General features: G+C 44.1%; 1 protein-coding gene across 2 annotated transcripts in view; it reads left to right on the top strand.

Annotated features, from left to right (window-relative positions):
• Nucleotides 1–14,996, top strand: part of SNX16 (sorting nexin 16) — a 36,624-nt gene that overhangs the window by 6,043 nt on the left and 15,585 nt on the right. For both annotated transcript variants that reach the window (XM_019549781.1, XM_019549774.1), the window contains exons 5-6: nt 4,859–4,945; nt 12,676–12,824. In XM_019549781.1, coding sequence (XP_019405326.1) covers nt 4,859–4,945; nt 12,676–12,824 — 236 coding nt within the window. The remainder of the gene's footprint in view (nt 1–4,858; nt 4,946–12,675; nt 12,825–14,996) is intronic.

Raw genomic sequence — 14,996 nt, 5'->3', positions numbered from 1 at the left:
GATCCCCCCTGACTAGTTTATAACAGGCCACAAGATCCCCCCTCAGCCTTCTCTTTTGGAGGCTGAACAGGTTCAGGTCCCACAGCCTGTCCTCATAAGGGCCTAAATTGACACCCTGTTTCAACTTTATGACGTCAGTTTCAACTTTACAACACTTGATCAGATGTGATGCCACACCAGCGAACAAGTTTGCTGTGTCACTGATCTCCCTGGAGAACATCTGTCCAAACTTCTTTGGACACTTTCTTTAAGAAAGCAGACAAGATACCAGAAAAACCTGCAGCCAAGACTCCTGAGAAGACTTGAGCCAAGACCCTTCAAAAAGTCCAACCAAGAGCCTTTTAAGAAGTCCAGCAAAGTCACCTCAAAGAAGTCCTTCCAAATCAATATGATTGCTATTTACAATATAAATACATTACTGTAGCTATATTACTCATCTATAATTGATCAAGTACAAAATTCTGTGGTATTTTAAGTGAAAATAGGGTATTGGGCCTTGGTTCAGGAATCAATCCCCCATTTATAACATTGTTTCTTATGAGTAAATTGGTTCCGAGTTGCAACTTTTCAACTTAAGGACACGGTTTTCAGGAACCAGTTGTGTCATAAGTCCGAGGACTGCCTGTACACAGGTAGCCCAAATTTAAAAAGAACTGTTTGTATATGCAAGGTAAGCATGTGCTAAAACGGGTAGGCAACGTTTTTTGGCTGGAGTGCCCAAAAAACTACGTCTACCTTGTAAGGTGCTGGAGTGCTGGCATGCCACAAAAACAAAACTCGGGCAGAGAGGGTAATGGCAGGATGCACTGCATATTTAATACTATTAATAATCATTAATGTTGCTTTTTTTATTTTAATTTTTTTTACAGTAAATAGCTGGTGTCAGGCAGGGAGTAGGGGCTGCTCCAGGGCTCTGCTACTGGGGCCACAGCAGGGGGCCCAGCAGCACTGGAGGTGGGTCCCAGCCAGCCTGCGCAGCTTCATAGGGATGGAGCAGGGTTGGGGCAGGACGCTAGGCTCGAGAGCCTCCTGCTTGGTCTCTGTGTGTGCCGGGTACAGTGGGAGTGAAAGCTGCAGCCACAAGCTGTTCCCTGGGCTCTGGGAACACCTGCCACAGCCAGTACTCAGGGCCAAGCCATCCAGGAGCCTGCAGCACAGTGGCTCTGTACAGTGTCTGCCCTAGGCCTGGCCCCTTGAGGGGAGTTGTGGGTTGGCAAGGCCAGGACCTAGGCAGGCTGAGGCAGCTTTAGTGACTGTTCCCAGGCTCCAGGGGGCTCCTGTGGCCAGGCCCCTGCCCTGGGGACAGCTCTGCCCTGCCTGCGCTGTGTCCAGCATGCAGAGAGACCGATCCTGGAGAGGAAAGCCCCCTGAGCCTGGCATCCTGCACCAGCCAGGCAGCATCCCCATGTGCGTGGGGCGGCTGCGGCCCATCCCTGAGGAGCTGTGCGGGCCGGGCTAGGCCCCACCATGGGTGCCCCTGGACACCCCCGCCTGCCCGCTCACCACAGCTCGAGCCTGCAGAGCCCCGGGGCAGCCCCCACCTTCCTAAGGGCCCGACTGAGCTGGCTTGCCCGCGGCGCCTCCTCCCATGCTGCCCAGACCCTGTCCTGACCACCCGGCCCCAGCACTTGGCACTTCAGTGCTGCCCCGGGTGGGACAGGGTGTCTGCCTGCCTGGGCAGCTCCCTCCAGGGGCCAGCTGGGCTGGAGGCTGCAGCCTGGGAGCATGGGGTGAGGACAGTCTCCTGGCTCTGCCCTGGGGCCTGCTGCGGTGCTGCGACTTGTGGCTGCACAGGAGAGCCCGGAGCAGCAACTTAAAAATAAAAAAATTTGTGTGCCTCCCGGCGTGCCAGGAAAAATGTCTCCGCATGCCACTAATGGCATGCGTACCAGGGGTTGCTGACCCCTGTGCTAAAACGTTTGCAGGATTAGGGCCAATGTCTTTTAAAATACAAATATGCAGAGCTTTAATACTTGAGACTTGGTTTTGGTCTAAACTGAAAAAAAATATTGTAGAAGGAAAAGATGCGCTATTTTGCTTTCAGGTATCATGTATTCACTTTTACTTTGATATTTTCTCTCTCTCTTTCCTGCTGTTTTTATGTTTTTAATCGCCTCTGTGCAGTTTCTGAAAACTTATACTTGGGAACTATTCAGCATGTTTTCAGTTACTTACCTAAAACTGAAAATATGTTAAAAGCAGTAAGTATGCCTTGGTAAGGTATCACAACAATAAGCTTGTTTAAACCTCTTGCGTTTAGTAAGGATGAAGAGGTGGTGAAAGGGTGCATATTTAGTCAAAGAAGTTTCTTAAATGTTACCAGGAAGTCAGATGTCTTGCTCTAGTTATTGTACATGTTATTTTCAACATCTGTTATTCCCTAAAACAGATCTAAATTTAGACTCCTCAGAATGCTTTCTGCCTTTGAGGTTTGCTTTAAATTTTAATTCCATTTTTATTATGGTAAAACTTCCTTAGAACAGTGTTTTAGTCAGTCCATCTCCAACAATTAAAGCAACACAACTGTGGATTTATTTTTATTTATAAATATCATGTCTAATGCTTAATTGAATGATAACTTTATTAGTGAATTGTTTTATCAGTTGGAAATCCCAGCAGAAGCTTGCAGAACAAGTTGCTAAGACAGTAATTTATAGCTGGGAAATAGAATTGTTCTAGTCAAATATTTGCTGAAGAGTACACTTTGGAGTTGACCAGAACCATTCATAAATTCATATTGAAATCATTGATTGTTTTAGCCTAATCATTGCTTGTTTGTTTCCAAACAATTTTTGGGGGGATAACAGTAATTATTTCATTTAAAAATTTTTATGTGTTTCAGTTTTACTGAATTTAATCAGAGGGGTTTGGGTTGTTTTAAATTAAAATAAGGGCTTGTTGACCCAAAACAAATATCTTTGCTCAGTTTGCTAGGAAAACAAAAAGTGTCAATTCCAGTTTTAACAGGGTTTTTTCCGTTTTAGGTGGAGCCAGTAAATCTATTATTCATACAACTGTAGTTACTGTTATTAGTTTTGGAAGACGTAAGAGGGAACTGTTTTCTATTCTTTATAAACACTGGCAAACTTCTGCTTTTTAAAATATTTGGGATGCAGACACACTCACTGTTTTCAACATCAGTGTAAGTGCTCTGTCATTTTGTACAACTTTGACTGCAAAACTCTACAAATTACTGTGTTTGAAACGTGTTTAATTTATCACTTCTCTTTCCCCGCTTTCCAACTTCTTTCATTGTTGAAAGCAAGGCTGTTGTGGCATCATCGCATTACATCTGACTTGAGATCAGTGACTTCAGTTTGATACTGCTACCTCAGTTACTCTTGTTTACATCATTGGTTTTGCTATCCAAATTTCTGTGAATGGGAAGCTTTTACACTCAGTGCTGCAGGTCTTTTCTTTTTTTTTTTTTTTTGTCCTGACTTGTATTTCCTTGTGGGCATATTTTAAACCATGTTTTTGAGAGCCATTACCTAATGCAGAAATAGTTGTTTCAGACAATACAGGGCTCAAATTGGACAGTGCTTCAAAGAATCATTACTAGAAGAAAATGTCATCTGATCTTCAAGTAGCAATAAGTATAACCATAATTTTTAAAATGTTATGCTGATCTCTTTTTTTAATACCAGGGATTCATAGATGTTAGGGTCAGAAGGGACCTCAGCAGAAAAGAGCACTGGGGTCAGACTCCCTGGGGCGATGCATAGGGGGTGTACATGGGTGCACATGCACCCCGAGCATGGGGGTGAACCCGCTGCAAAAAGGTGCCACCAACAGTGTTGGTGGTGCCTGCAGGTGGTCGCCGCTTGCCACCCTGCTGCTGACACCACTGGCAGCAATTCCAGGCAGTTCATGATTCCTGCTTGCCGGTAGGAGCACCTGTGGGTGGTTGGTGCTTACCAGCCCCCTCCCCTACATCACAGCCTATGCCTTGCAGATGGCATCTAAGTTCTTAACATTTTCAGCCCCACACTGGGCCCCATAATTCTCTCGTCTGGACCCCAATTAGACCCCTTCCCATTAGGCGGCCTACTCCGCCCTCATTCTGGGCTGCCAAGCTCCCTATACTCTTCCCCCTCTTGGGTGTGCCCCCCCAGGACCTTTGGCCACACAAGCCCTGGCCTCACCTCCAGGGCCAGTCAGAACCCCTGCTTCTGGGCATTCCTCGCGGTGGGCCCCTGGCCTTTTTGACCCTTCTGGTCCTGGCCCCAGCATTGACCATTTGAGGGTGCCTCAAGTCAGGCTTCTGAGCAACTAACCCACCCTCCCTTACATGGGTCCACCTTCTTGGGCCCTACTAAAGGGTTACCGACGCGGTTGTGGGAGCTGGGGTTATTAAGGTGTCCCGACCCACCTTTCACCGGGGTGGTAATGGGCCTGGCATTTCCTGGGGGCTCCCATCCCACCAGGAGCTCCACCAAGCCACCCATCCCTGGTAGGGTGCAGTTTTAAGTCATGCCCAGGACTAAGAGCTGCCTCCATCCCCATAGCCTCAGCTCCGCCAGCTGATACATCTCTCAGGACTGCCAGCAGCAAACTGCTGCTACACCCTATATCCTGGGTCTCAAAATGGCTGCCATTCTCAAGCCCTTAAAAGGGCAGGCACCAACAAAGCCCTGCCACACATCTAAATATTAAAAAAGAAGTTGTAAATATTTACAGGGAATCTTAAGATTTAATCTATGTAACTCCTTGATCTAATATTTTAATTGAACTTCTCAGTTATAACTAAATTTTTGAAGAACCAAAAAGAAGACAGTGATGATTTTAGCCTTTCAGTCATTGTACTGTACTGTGCTTTTTTGTTTAAGCTGGTGTTTTATTCATTCTTATGTAACAGGTTTACAAAATACTGGTAAAGAGAAGTTCAGAGGAAAGTTGGGTGGTTTTCAGAAGATACACCGACTTCTCCAGACTTAACGACAAGGTGAGTATTAAGACTTTTTAAGTTCTGACTTGTCATTATGTTAATAACTGGAAATCACGGAGAACTATAACTTCTGTAAAGAATTGCCACTTAAATGTTTTCCCAAAAACTATTGTTTGTTTGGTTAAGTGAAAGTTAAGTGTTTTATAATGTATTAATATACTACATGCATCAAAATAGAGTAAAAGCCCTGTTTTCCGGCATGCGTGAGGAAGTAGGGGGCAGTAATCTAAAAATGCTGGCTGCCTGAGGCACGGGTTTTTGGCTGGATGCAGAGTTGGGGGGGGATTGGTGGGAACTGCACATAGAGTGGGGGGCAGAGGTGGTGGCAGCAGCTGCACACACAGGAGCAGCAGCACAGGATAGTTTCCGTCTGTCCCCCGTCCCACTCCTTGCCCCTCCAGCTTCCAGCCGATTGGTCGGAAATTCCAGTTAATAGAAATGCCAGTTAGTAAAATGCCAGATAACAGGGCATTTACCATAGATAGAAAATTTAACTCTACCTTTATGCAGAAGCAAGAGTACCTAGTGGTATTGCCCTACAAGAAAAGGTGCTCATAATGGCTAAGTCTCTCCTGTTGTGTTAGTATCTACCATGCCTAATGAGACAGGTTGTGATTTGAAGCTACTGATGAAGCAAGTGTTTTATGTGAGCAGCTGTATTTCAGGAAATACTTAGTCTTCTGCTCAGGTAAAGTATTAAATTAATGTATTCTGGAAGTATTGATTTGGATTATGAGAAACTGATAAAGAATAATTGCCAGACTCGGAAACGGCACGTATAGGCCAGTAATTTGGAATTTTGTAAAACTGTAAACTTTTAGTGTCATTCAGCAGAAGCACCAAAGCGTTGATATTTGTAAACATTTTTTGCCTATTCCGGTAGTCTAAAAGCAGCTTACACATTTTCATTCTCATTTTTAAAGAATATTTGCTTTTACAGTTGTCTCTCACTGTTGAGCTTTCTTCATCTCTGTTAACTTCTTCTCATTTGGTTTGTTCTGCATGTTCCTTTTTTCCTTGGATCTACTAAGCTCTGACAATCTGTTAGAAAACCTGAGTGCAATAATCATGGTCTTGCTTGTTTTGAATTTTCAAGTAAGGATTGTATATAGCACACATGCCTATGTTTTCTTCTTACGTCCTGGTACCTGTGACTGGTCACCCTCTAAACCAGGGGTTAACAACCTGTGGCCAATGAAGAGACTTGATCAGGTCCAGGAAGGTCTGGACTTGGCACAGAGTATTGGGTAGCACACAGCTGTACTGAGCTGCTTGTCCTGTCCACAGAATCCTCTCTGCAGCCCTCTCAGCTGCTCTCGTGCCTGCACTTGTCCTCACTGCAGGTATCTGCAGTGAGGGTAAGCAGAGACAGGTTAAACTCTCCAAGAAAGCAGAGATTTGTGGCCTGCATAAGGGAGCCAGGTTACAAGTTCACGCCCACAGTGACAAGAAGTTGCCAACTCCAGCTCTAAACTACCTATAAAATCCACAAAGGCCCAAAGATTTAATTCTCTTTCAAATAGAAGACTAATTAATGTGATTTAATTTTTTTAAAATTTTGTAGACAAACTTTAGAGCATTAACAAGAATCTAAGCACTGCTTTAGGAGTAGCCAAGCCCCCCTAAATGTGACAAAGTATAATATGGGCTTTTCTGAGAGAGATTTGTATAAAGCTAATTTGATATTATTTTTTGACAAGGTAATATATAGTTATTGTATAAAAACAATGCAGTAGACTTAATGTATATAGATTTAAGCAAAACATTTGGTATTGTGCCTCCTAGGAACTTGGCTCAGTTTGACAGGATGAGGTTCAAGGCAACATTTGTGAGATGGATAAAGGATTGCCTTAAAGGGAGCTTAGAGTGGATTACGTTGAAAGTTGGGTTATCTGACTAGAGGCTGGTTGCCAGTAGTGTCCCTCAGGGATTGGTTGTAGGACCTGTTTGGTTTTAACAATTTTGCTGGCAAGTCTGGTACTGATATTAACTGTACCCTTGTGAAATCTGTGGGCAGCACTAAGATGAGGAATATTGCCAACACAGAACACAACTGAGTATTTAAATATTCTTGTGGCATGGAACAGTAGAAATAGAATTAAGTTGAACTGTATAGAGTGTAATATTGTGCGCTCAGGCACTGTAGCAGGGCACTAAGGTGCCTGCTACTGAAAAACAGTAGTATGGGCTTAGCTGCTGGTTGCTAGGGGCAACCAGGAGGAACTAAGGGCCAATACCTGGTGGGTCAGCTGACCAGAAGGGGCAGGGCTGACCACCATAAAACAGAAACAGGGGGCTGTGGGTGCACTCTCTCTCTCTCCATCCCTCTCCTGACTGGCAGCTGGGTTGAAGGGGCACGGTTAGGCTGAGGAAAAGAGCTTGACCCTGAAAGGGAAAAAAGGAGAAAGGCCTGGAGGTATAAGTCACTAGCTACGGGTGCAAGAGAAGCTAGGGAGTGTTCATGGGGCGTGGGTAACTGCAAGAAGCCCCAGAGGCGAGAGGGGCAGCGAGAAGCCCCAGAGGTGAGCCAGGGGGGTGCCCGCGAGGGCGCCAAGAGAAGAGAATTGACTAGACAACATCTGGTACACCTGCAAGGCTTGGGGCGTGGTATCAGGGGTGGTAGGAGCCACGCGTAGCCCCTAAGGCTAGAGTGCACTGGGGCAACCATGACAGAGCATTGGCCAAGATACACTAGGGCATCGTGTCAACGTAGACAGAAAAGGCAGCCTCCCCTAAACATTAAGAACATCAAAGACATGGCGGGCGAGATGGTGAGGGTGCGTGGTGACACCAACTTGGCACAGTAGGGGGTGCTAGGGGAGTTCATGGCACCCCTAGGTCCCATCCCGTCACAGACACCAATAACAAGGATTGGGAAAGGACTGAAAAACAGCTTCTAAGATAGCCAAGAGAAAGAGACCTTTCTTTATAAAAGAACTGAAAGAGCTTGGTTTGTTTAATTTGACAGAATAGAAATTGAGAGGCTTTTTCCAAGTACATTCATGGAATAAATATTTGGGAGGAAGAAGAGGTTCTTGGGTTGGACAAACAAAGATGCAGAAGCCAACACCAGTGCAAGATAAAATTGTTACAAATACCAGCACATACATTTTAAATTGATTGGTTTCTAATTTCTAAACTCCAGAATAGCAAAAGTTTGGAATGGTTTTCTGAGCCAAGTAGCAGAGGCAAAAAACTTTGAATTGCTTTAAGATTGGACAAGGTAAGTTCAGTAGTTGATCCAGGAATGGGGAAAAAGGAGAGAGTGCAGGTTCCCACTCTAGCTGTTTGCACCTGTGAAATGAGCTCTTAGCTTACTGCCTGATGAAGCTCCACATGAGTCCTGAGCTCAGTAGCTGATCATGTCAGGGTCTGGCCAGAACCCCTGCTTTTGTGCAGCATCAGAGCCCAGGGAAGAATACTGCCAGTGTTCACCTTGCCTCTCTTTCCCCTCACTCTCCCCCCCCGCTTCCCCCTTAATCCCAATTCCCCACTGAATTTAGGATCAGCAGAAAGTAGAGGACAACTGTAGTGCTCACCCCTGGGCTCCAGGGTCACATGAAAGCAGGAATACTGGGTAAACCTTGCACTGAGAGCTCACCTGAGGCAAAGCCAAAAAGGGGTACAGTTGTACTGCTCCCCCCCCCACCAAAAAAAAATGTTTCTGAAAGGGATGATGTGATAACATTGGGGATTCTGGCTTAGTGTGTGATGTGTTGAATTATATATTTCAATTCTCATGTTGAGACGTAGAGGTAAGTCTTGTAGTTTGATTGCTTGTGTGTTTCAGGGCTTTTGCTGGTAGTCTGTAGGGGCCAAGAAAGATTTTTTTTTTTTTCCCCTTTTTCCTTAAATGTTACAGGCTTCTGAAGTTGAAGGGATGAACGTATACCTTCTGAAGCAAGGGGACTGAAGGCCTGGGGGAACTGGGTCTTGGCTGGGGCATGCTGATACTCACACTGGTACTTAAAAGACTCTAAAGCCGGATCCAGACATACAGACGTGTGTTTCTCTGGAGACAAACAGCAGCAGCACAACATGTGCCACTGTTGCTAGTCTCCAGGGAACACCTATGCGCGCACACTCTGGCACATGGCACATTGCCCAGATGGGGTAGAGGAGGCTGGGGCCAACACCTGAGCTGACCCCAGCAGCCTTACCTGGGGGCCTCCTAGGGCTCCATTAGTGGCAATCTGGCAGCAGGGAGCCTGGCCGGCAACTGGAGCAGGGCTCTAGGCAGCCAGGCTCCAGTTCCATATGTGCGGCCCTATTTTTTTCCACCACGGGGGGTGGGTGGGATTTATATACTGGGATCTCCCAATGTCAATGCCCTCCCTCTCCAGTGCTGCAAATTAGCAGCGCAGGAAAACACTTGCTTGTGTGTGGTACCTCATACCACACATGCACACTCATCTGGACACGCCTTAAGAGTCCCGGCTTGTGGCACTTCCTCCTCTACCCAGGATCAGACCAATCCCCAAATTTGTGGTTGCAGAGGAATTTGTCTTCTGTGTTAGCCTTGTCAGGGAATGGGCCAAGAACTGGCAAGCATGATATAGACTTCTGCCTCATTTTCTCCTCTTGGCGTGATGCTTCTGTTTCTCCTGAATCCTGGTCCCTACAGAGAAGGCTGCAGGAACTTTTGAGGAACCTTATTAAAAATGTCACTTGCAGTAGTGTAGGCTGTCAAAGAAACTGGAAGCAGGCTAAAATGTCACAAAATGTGTTTTAAAGCTCTTTTCAATATTATTACAGCTTTTAACTTGACTGTTTGGCATTTTGTCTGTGTTGCAAATACAGAAAATCTTTAGGTACGTTGGTAGGGTGCAAAGCATTGCCATGCAGAAATTTCCAGACTAGTCCTATGCATAGTAGCTCTGGAACTGCATCTCAACTGAACATCCAATCCACCATATTTGCTGAATTCAAAGACAAGGTCATCCCATAGCCCTCCTCCCGCACGGAGAGGCTTGTCTTGAAATTGAGTATGAAGCACTGGGAGGTGGAGGGGCAGGCAGTTGCTCCAGCTCTGGTTCCAGCCATAGCCTAGGGTTGGGGCTGCAGCTACTACAGCCTCTTCCTGCCTGTCTCTCTCCACCTCCCTCTCTCTTACTCTTGCTCTGACCTTGCTATGTTCTGGGGCACAGATCAAGCATTTTCTGTCTCCAGCTCCTGCTGGGCATGGCTGTTCCATCTCCTGCTTCTGAGGCCAGCCAGAACTGTCGTCACTGGGAGTTTATACTCGTGCTCCGGGAGTTACAGGGAGGTGATTTAATTAGAGCAGCTCTGAGATTAGCTTCAATTTAAGCACCCGGAGCATCACGTGTATCAGCATCTCTGCACTGAAAAATGGCAATGGGGGTGCTTTAAAGCTCCTTGAACAAGCTTTAGTTATGGTGCCCTGCTGCCATTTTTCAGCGCAGGGATGCTGATGCACGTGATACTGGAGTCTCCTGGAGTGTGGTTATTACCATGCTCAAGCAGACTTGATTAATTTGTAATACCAGTGTTTAAGAGCAGCCTCACTGCATGTGTATAGGTGCCTACTGCTATTATTCCATTGTGGGGCCAGAGCTCAAATGTGCTCTGTGCCCCAGAGCTGGAACTGAAGCAAGAGTAATTTGGGGGGGGATGGGAAACAGAGGTTGTGGGGGGTAGGAGAAATGAAAGGGGAAAGGGAAGTGGGAGTCCCAAGGCTGCAGAAAGGAAGGTGGGGTAGCAGGGAGGACAAGTGGTTGAGGAGGTGGCAGAGGCTAAAAGAATCCTTCTGAAGTTTCAAGATCAGAGTAGTAGCTGCTTAGTTCATTTTTTTTTTTTTGTGGCACTTGGGTATCAAGATTTACAAGAACCAGAGGTGATAAATTGATCTCTCTCTCTCTCTCTCTCTCTCTTCAGTATGTATTAATGCTGGTTCTGGTCTGGGCAATGGTGAGTTAAAAGTCTATATGTGTTTCAGGGGCTAAAAGGACATAAAACACCCAAAACTTGCTTGATTTGTGGTCTCTGTTTATGGCCAAACTCAAAGATAAGCTTATGTGCACCTATGCTAGGTTTTCCAATATATTTCTTAATGGTACAATATAATTTTAGCAGGGGAAATAAAGCAGTGCTGTTTAACTTCCTCCTTGGGATTTGAGAGACATTTCTCATTTCTTGACATTTTAAAATGAAGGTTTCTTTTAAAAAAGAAGCTCTTTAAAATGGGATTATTAATTACTGGCTAGTCAATTTGACATTGATATTCAGCAATATACTGAAACAAATTTTATCTTTTGATCATTTTTAAGTACTTGGAGGGAATGGTGGTAGTAGTAAGAAGCAACCGGCATGGATTTGTCAAGAACAAACCAATCTGTAAAGAGATCCATTATCAGTTTTTCTCTATGCCCACAAGGGAAGGACAAGAAGTGGGGAGGCAGATGGCAACTGTACTCGGCTCCTGGGCTTGAGAGCTGCATGAAAGCTCTGAGTTCACTGGTATGTCAGCATAGGTGCATGCTGCTGTTGCTCCTTCTGGGCAACGGTCTACTGTGAATATGACCTTTGCCCTGTCACCAAATTCAGTGGCAGGGGAAAGTTGGGGACGAGCAGTAGGATTATTTGTCTTGTTAACATGTTAACAACAGGTTGTGCACCCTGGATTTGTGTGGGGGGAAGGGGTGGGGAGTGTCTGACTCCAAGAGTGGACACTGAGGTTGAGAACCATTGGTCCAGATCAGGAGTGTCAGAGTCATCTGGCCCCATGGGCCAAATGAGTTGCACAGGATGGGTTCACAGTCTGGCTGAGTGGCACAGAGCCAGCCCCATGAGCCAGATTGGGTCCATGGACCTTCCTGCCCTTTCCACCCCCACGTACTGGCTCTAGTTGGTCTGGGACATGGGCCACATGGTGCTGTGTGCAGCACAGGCCCTAGACCAGTAGGAACAGGTGCTGGATCCAGCATGTAGGGACCCCCATGACACCTCCCTCCCCCTATATCCTTGATCCAGTGTCCACTGTAGCTGGTCTGGGACTGTTGCACCTGGAGCCCATTCCAAGAACTGTTGTATACAGCACACAACCGGGACAGGCTGTGAACAGAAAACAAAGCAAAGTCAAAGTGTTTCTGAAATTTCAGAGACTACCATTGCAATGTAAATATACCAGTACATGACTAATTAGCACCAGGATGTGTTGGAATTACTAATTAGCACTGGGATGTGTTGTGTCTGTACATTTTGAAATGTTAATGCTCTTCAGTATTTACTGGGAGGTGTCTGTGTGTTAGAACACTTTCTGATTACTTTTTTATTCTCCTGGGCTCATAATGGGTTTTTATATATTTTATTTATATAGCTTCTTGCATCCCAAAGTGCCTTACTTGCTGTGAATACCAGTGGTAAGATACCATGATAAGTATTACAGTTTGTCACTGTAATACTTATCATGGTGCATAATAAAGTACTATGTGACTGCTATAAAGGCATAAAACATCAAAGTACACTATTTATTTCCATTTTTCAGGTGGGAAGACTGAGGGGGCAATTAACTGCTCAAACTATCAGTAGAGCTGTGAGTTAGAAATTAACTGTATGATTTGGAGTTGTTATTTCATGAATAGTAAATATTCATGACTCAAGTTAATGAGAACAGGAAGGAGACAGATGTTTTTATTTAATGCCTTATCTAATTAATTATTTTCATGGATACTTTAATATTCTTTCATCATCCTTGGTTTCTATTTTAGTTGAAAGATATGTTCCCAGGTTTTCGATTGGCACTTCCGCCAAAGCGCTGGTTCAAGGATAATTACAACCCTGACTTCCTGGAAGATCGACAGTTGGGATTGCAAGCATTCCTGCAGAATTTAGTAGCTCACAAAGACATTGCAAATTGGTATGTGACTAATTTTGTTTTCAATATACTTAAACTGCTGGTTTAGGCCTTAAGGCTGTAACAGAATAGCTCATCTATGAGCAATATGGTACTGAATTCTGTTGTTAATATGATGGCTTGATCACTGCAGTCAGCCATCATGTAAATGTTATAGCTTCTTTTCATGTAGTAATTATTTGAGTTAAAAATACAAAAGTAAGACTAACTGCAAAGCATGTTTACTCCCAAAGGATTAGCTTTTTGCTGAATACATAATTAACATATGGCTTTCAAAAACGCACTAAAATGTTTGCAGTACATGTACTACACTGCAATCACTCCCTACAGTGTGACTTTTCTTAAATCAAAATAGTTATATAACAGTGTATATTTCCTCTTCTAGTAGAGGAGTATCTATACCAGCATATAGTCATGTTAGGACCATAGTATTGAATCACACAACTTCCTAGGGAAGATGAACCCATATTTGGTTGTCATGTATTTCCAGACATTCAAAATTTTCCAGTTTTTACAATGATAAGCACAGATCTAATGGGTCTGTCATGACTTTAGAGACAGGTGCTCTACACTTTACTGACTCTACTTCGCTGAGCTTCATACTATTACAGCTAGACTTTAACACTGTCTGAGCTACTTATTTTAACACTAATTGAAGTAGTGCTGTGCCGCACTGCCATCTTCAATGTAAATTATCATCATCGTGCATCAGTGGCTGGTATAAGTAAGAACCCTATAAATTAGTACAGGTATCTAGGCATAATTGTAGTAATTCTGTTTATATTGTTTATGTAATATGAAGAGGTGAATTTGAAAAGAACCTTGTTCCTTTGTATTATCCCTGTTTCAGTTAAATGTGAGCTTTCACTAAAAGCAGAGTGAGGTGCTTTCATTTTAGTGTGTTTTGAAAATAGAGTATAGAAAATGTTGCCTGTGCATTCTGAGTGGAAGTCAGCCTTGGTATTCTTTTTAAAAGGCTTATCTCCTGGAAAGATAAGATAAGCTTTATTGTCAAACACATAATACTGGCACTTATTCCTGGGACTCCAGTCTCTCGAAAGCTAATGAAATATTTAAGCTTGCTTCCATCTGAATCTAAATCTTTACTTGCTCATTGGAAACTAAAAGTTCTTTGACCCCTATATGAGTAATCTAGATCTATTTGTTTTTTCATCACAAATTTGTCACCAGGCTTTGGACTGCCTTGTGAAGAGGCAGAGAATTGTATGCATCATAGACTGAATTACCTTTGTTCATCCTAAAAGAAGTCTCTCCTCTTTCTTTCCCTTTGAGACATCCTAGTGGAGCAGAGTGTGTGGGAAGCTGGGACTGTAAATAAAGGGCTTCATTTACTAGGGCTATCAGGTGGTGCCTCTTGCTAGCACTAAATTAATCCAATAGTTGAAAGCCAAAATTTGTGGTACTGTCTAAATTAGCACTAAACATTGTCTCAAGGAACAGGTCTAATCACTGCATTTGGGATTCAGAGGATAATTCAGAGGAAGATCAGATTGAGATCCACCTACTAGGCTTAAGAGGCTCACACAAAGCCCAGGAATGAGGGGGAGGGACAAAGAAGTATAACCTGTTCAGCAGAAGCTGAAACTCTCTTGAAAAGCAGCATCAGCTGTTTTCTGCTTCCACCTAATCCTAAAGAGAGCCACTTGTATGTTTAATTTTGTAGGATAGTATTAATATGTGTACTTGCTTTTCATCTTCCTTTCCTGACCATGAGATGTGATAGAGTAGCACCCTCTTGCACTTGGCATTGTTTCCTCTTTCTATCTAGGTAGGCCGGAGAATTAGGGCATGGGGTGAGCAGGGAGGATACCATGCTCAGTAACACTTTTCAGGGCATAACAAGATGGGAAGGCCTTGCAGAGAGGGATTAAGTTGATAGAGGAATCTTCTTTTACTACTTATGACATTAAAAAAGGTGATTAGAGAAATACAGTTTTTCTCCAGTAGCTCCTTCCTCACAGTTCCTATTGCAAAAAAAAAAAAAGTTGTAATATATGTTTTTAGCACAGTGAAACAAACACCCATGTAATATGCTTTGGTGCATTCCTGATGGGATTAAATTACGATAATTAGTAGTCAACTTTAATTCCTTCTCATGCCTATATGCAAAGATCATCTATAGCAGGGGTGTCAAACTCAGCGCCATGGTGCCCC

Source organism: Crocodylus porosus, unplaced genomic scaffold, assembly GCF_001723895.1.
Source record: "Crocodylus porosus isolate Cpor-Errol unplaced genomic scaffold, CroPor_comp1, whole genome shotgun sequence".
Classification (NCBI taxonomy): domain Eukaryota; kingdom Metazoa; phylum Chordata; order Crocodylia; family Crocodylidae; genus Crocodylus; species Crocodylus porosus.
The sequence above is the reverse complement of the archived record's forward strand: the minus strand, read 5'-3'. Positions and strand labels throughout refer to the sequence as shown.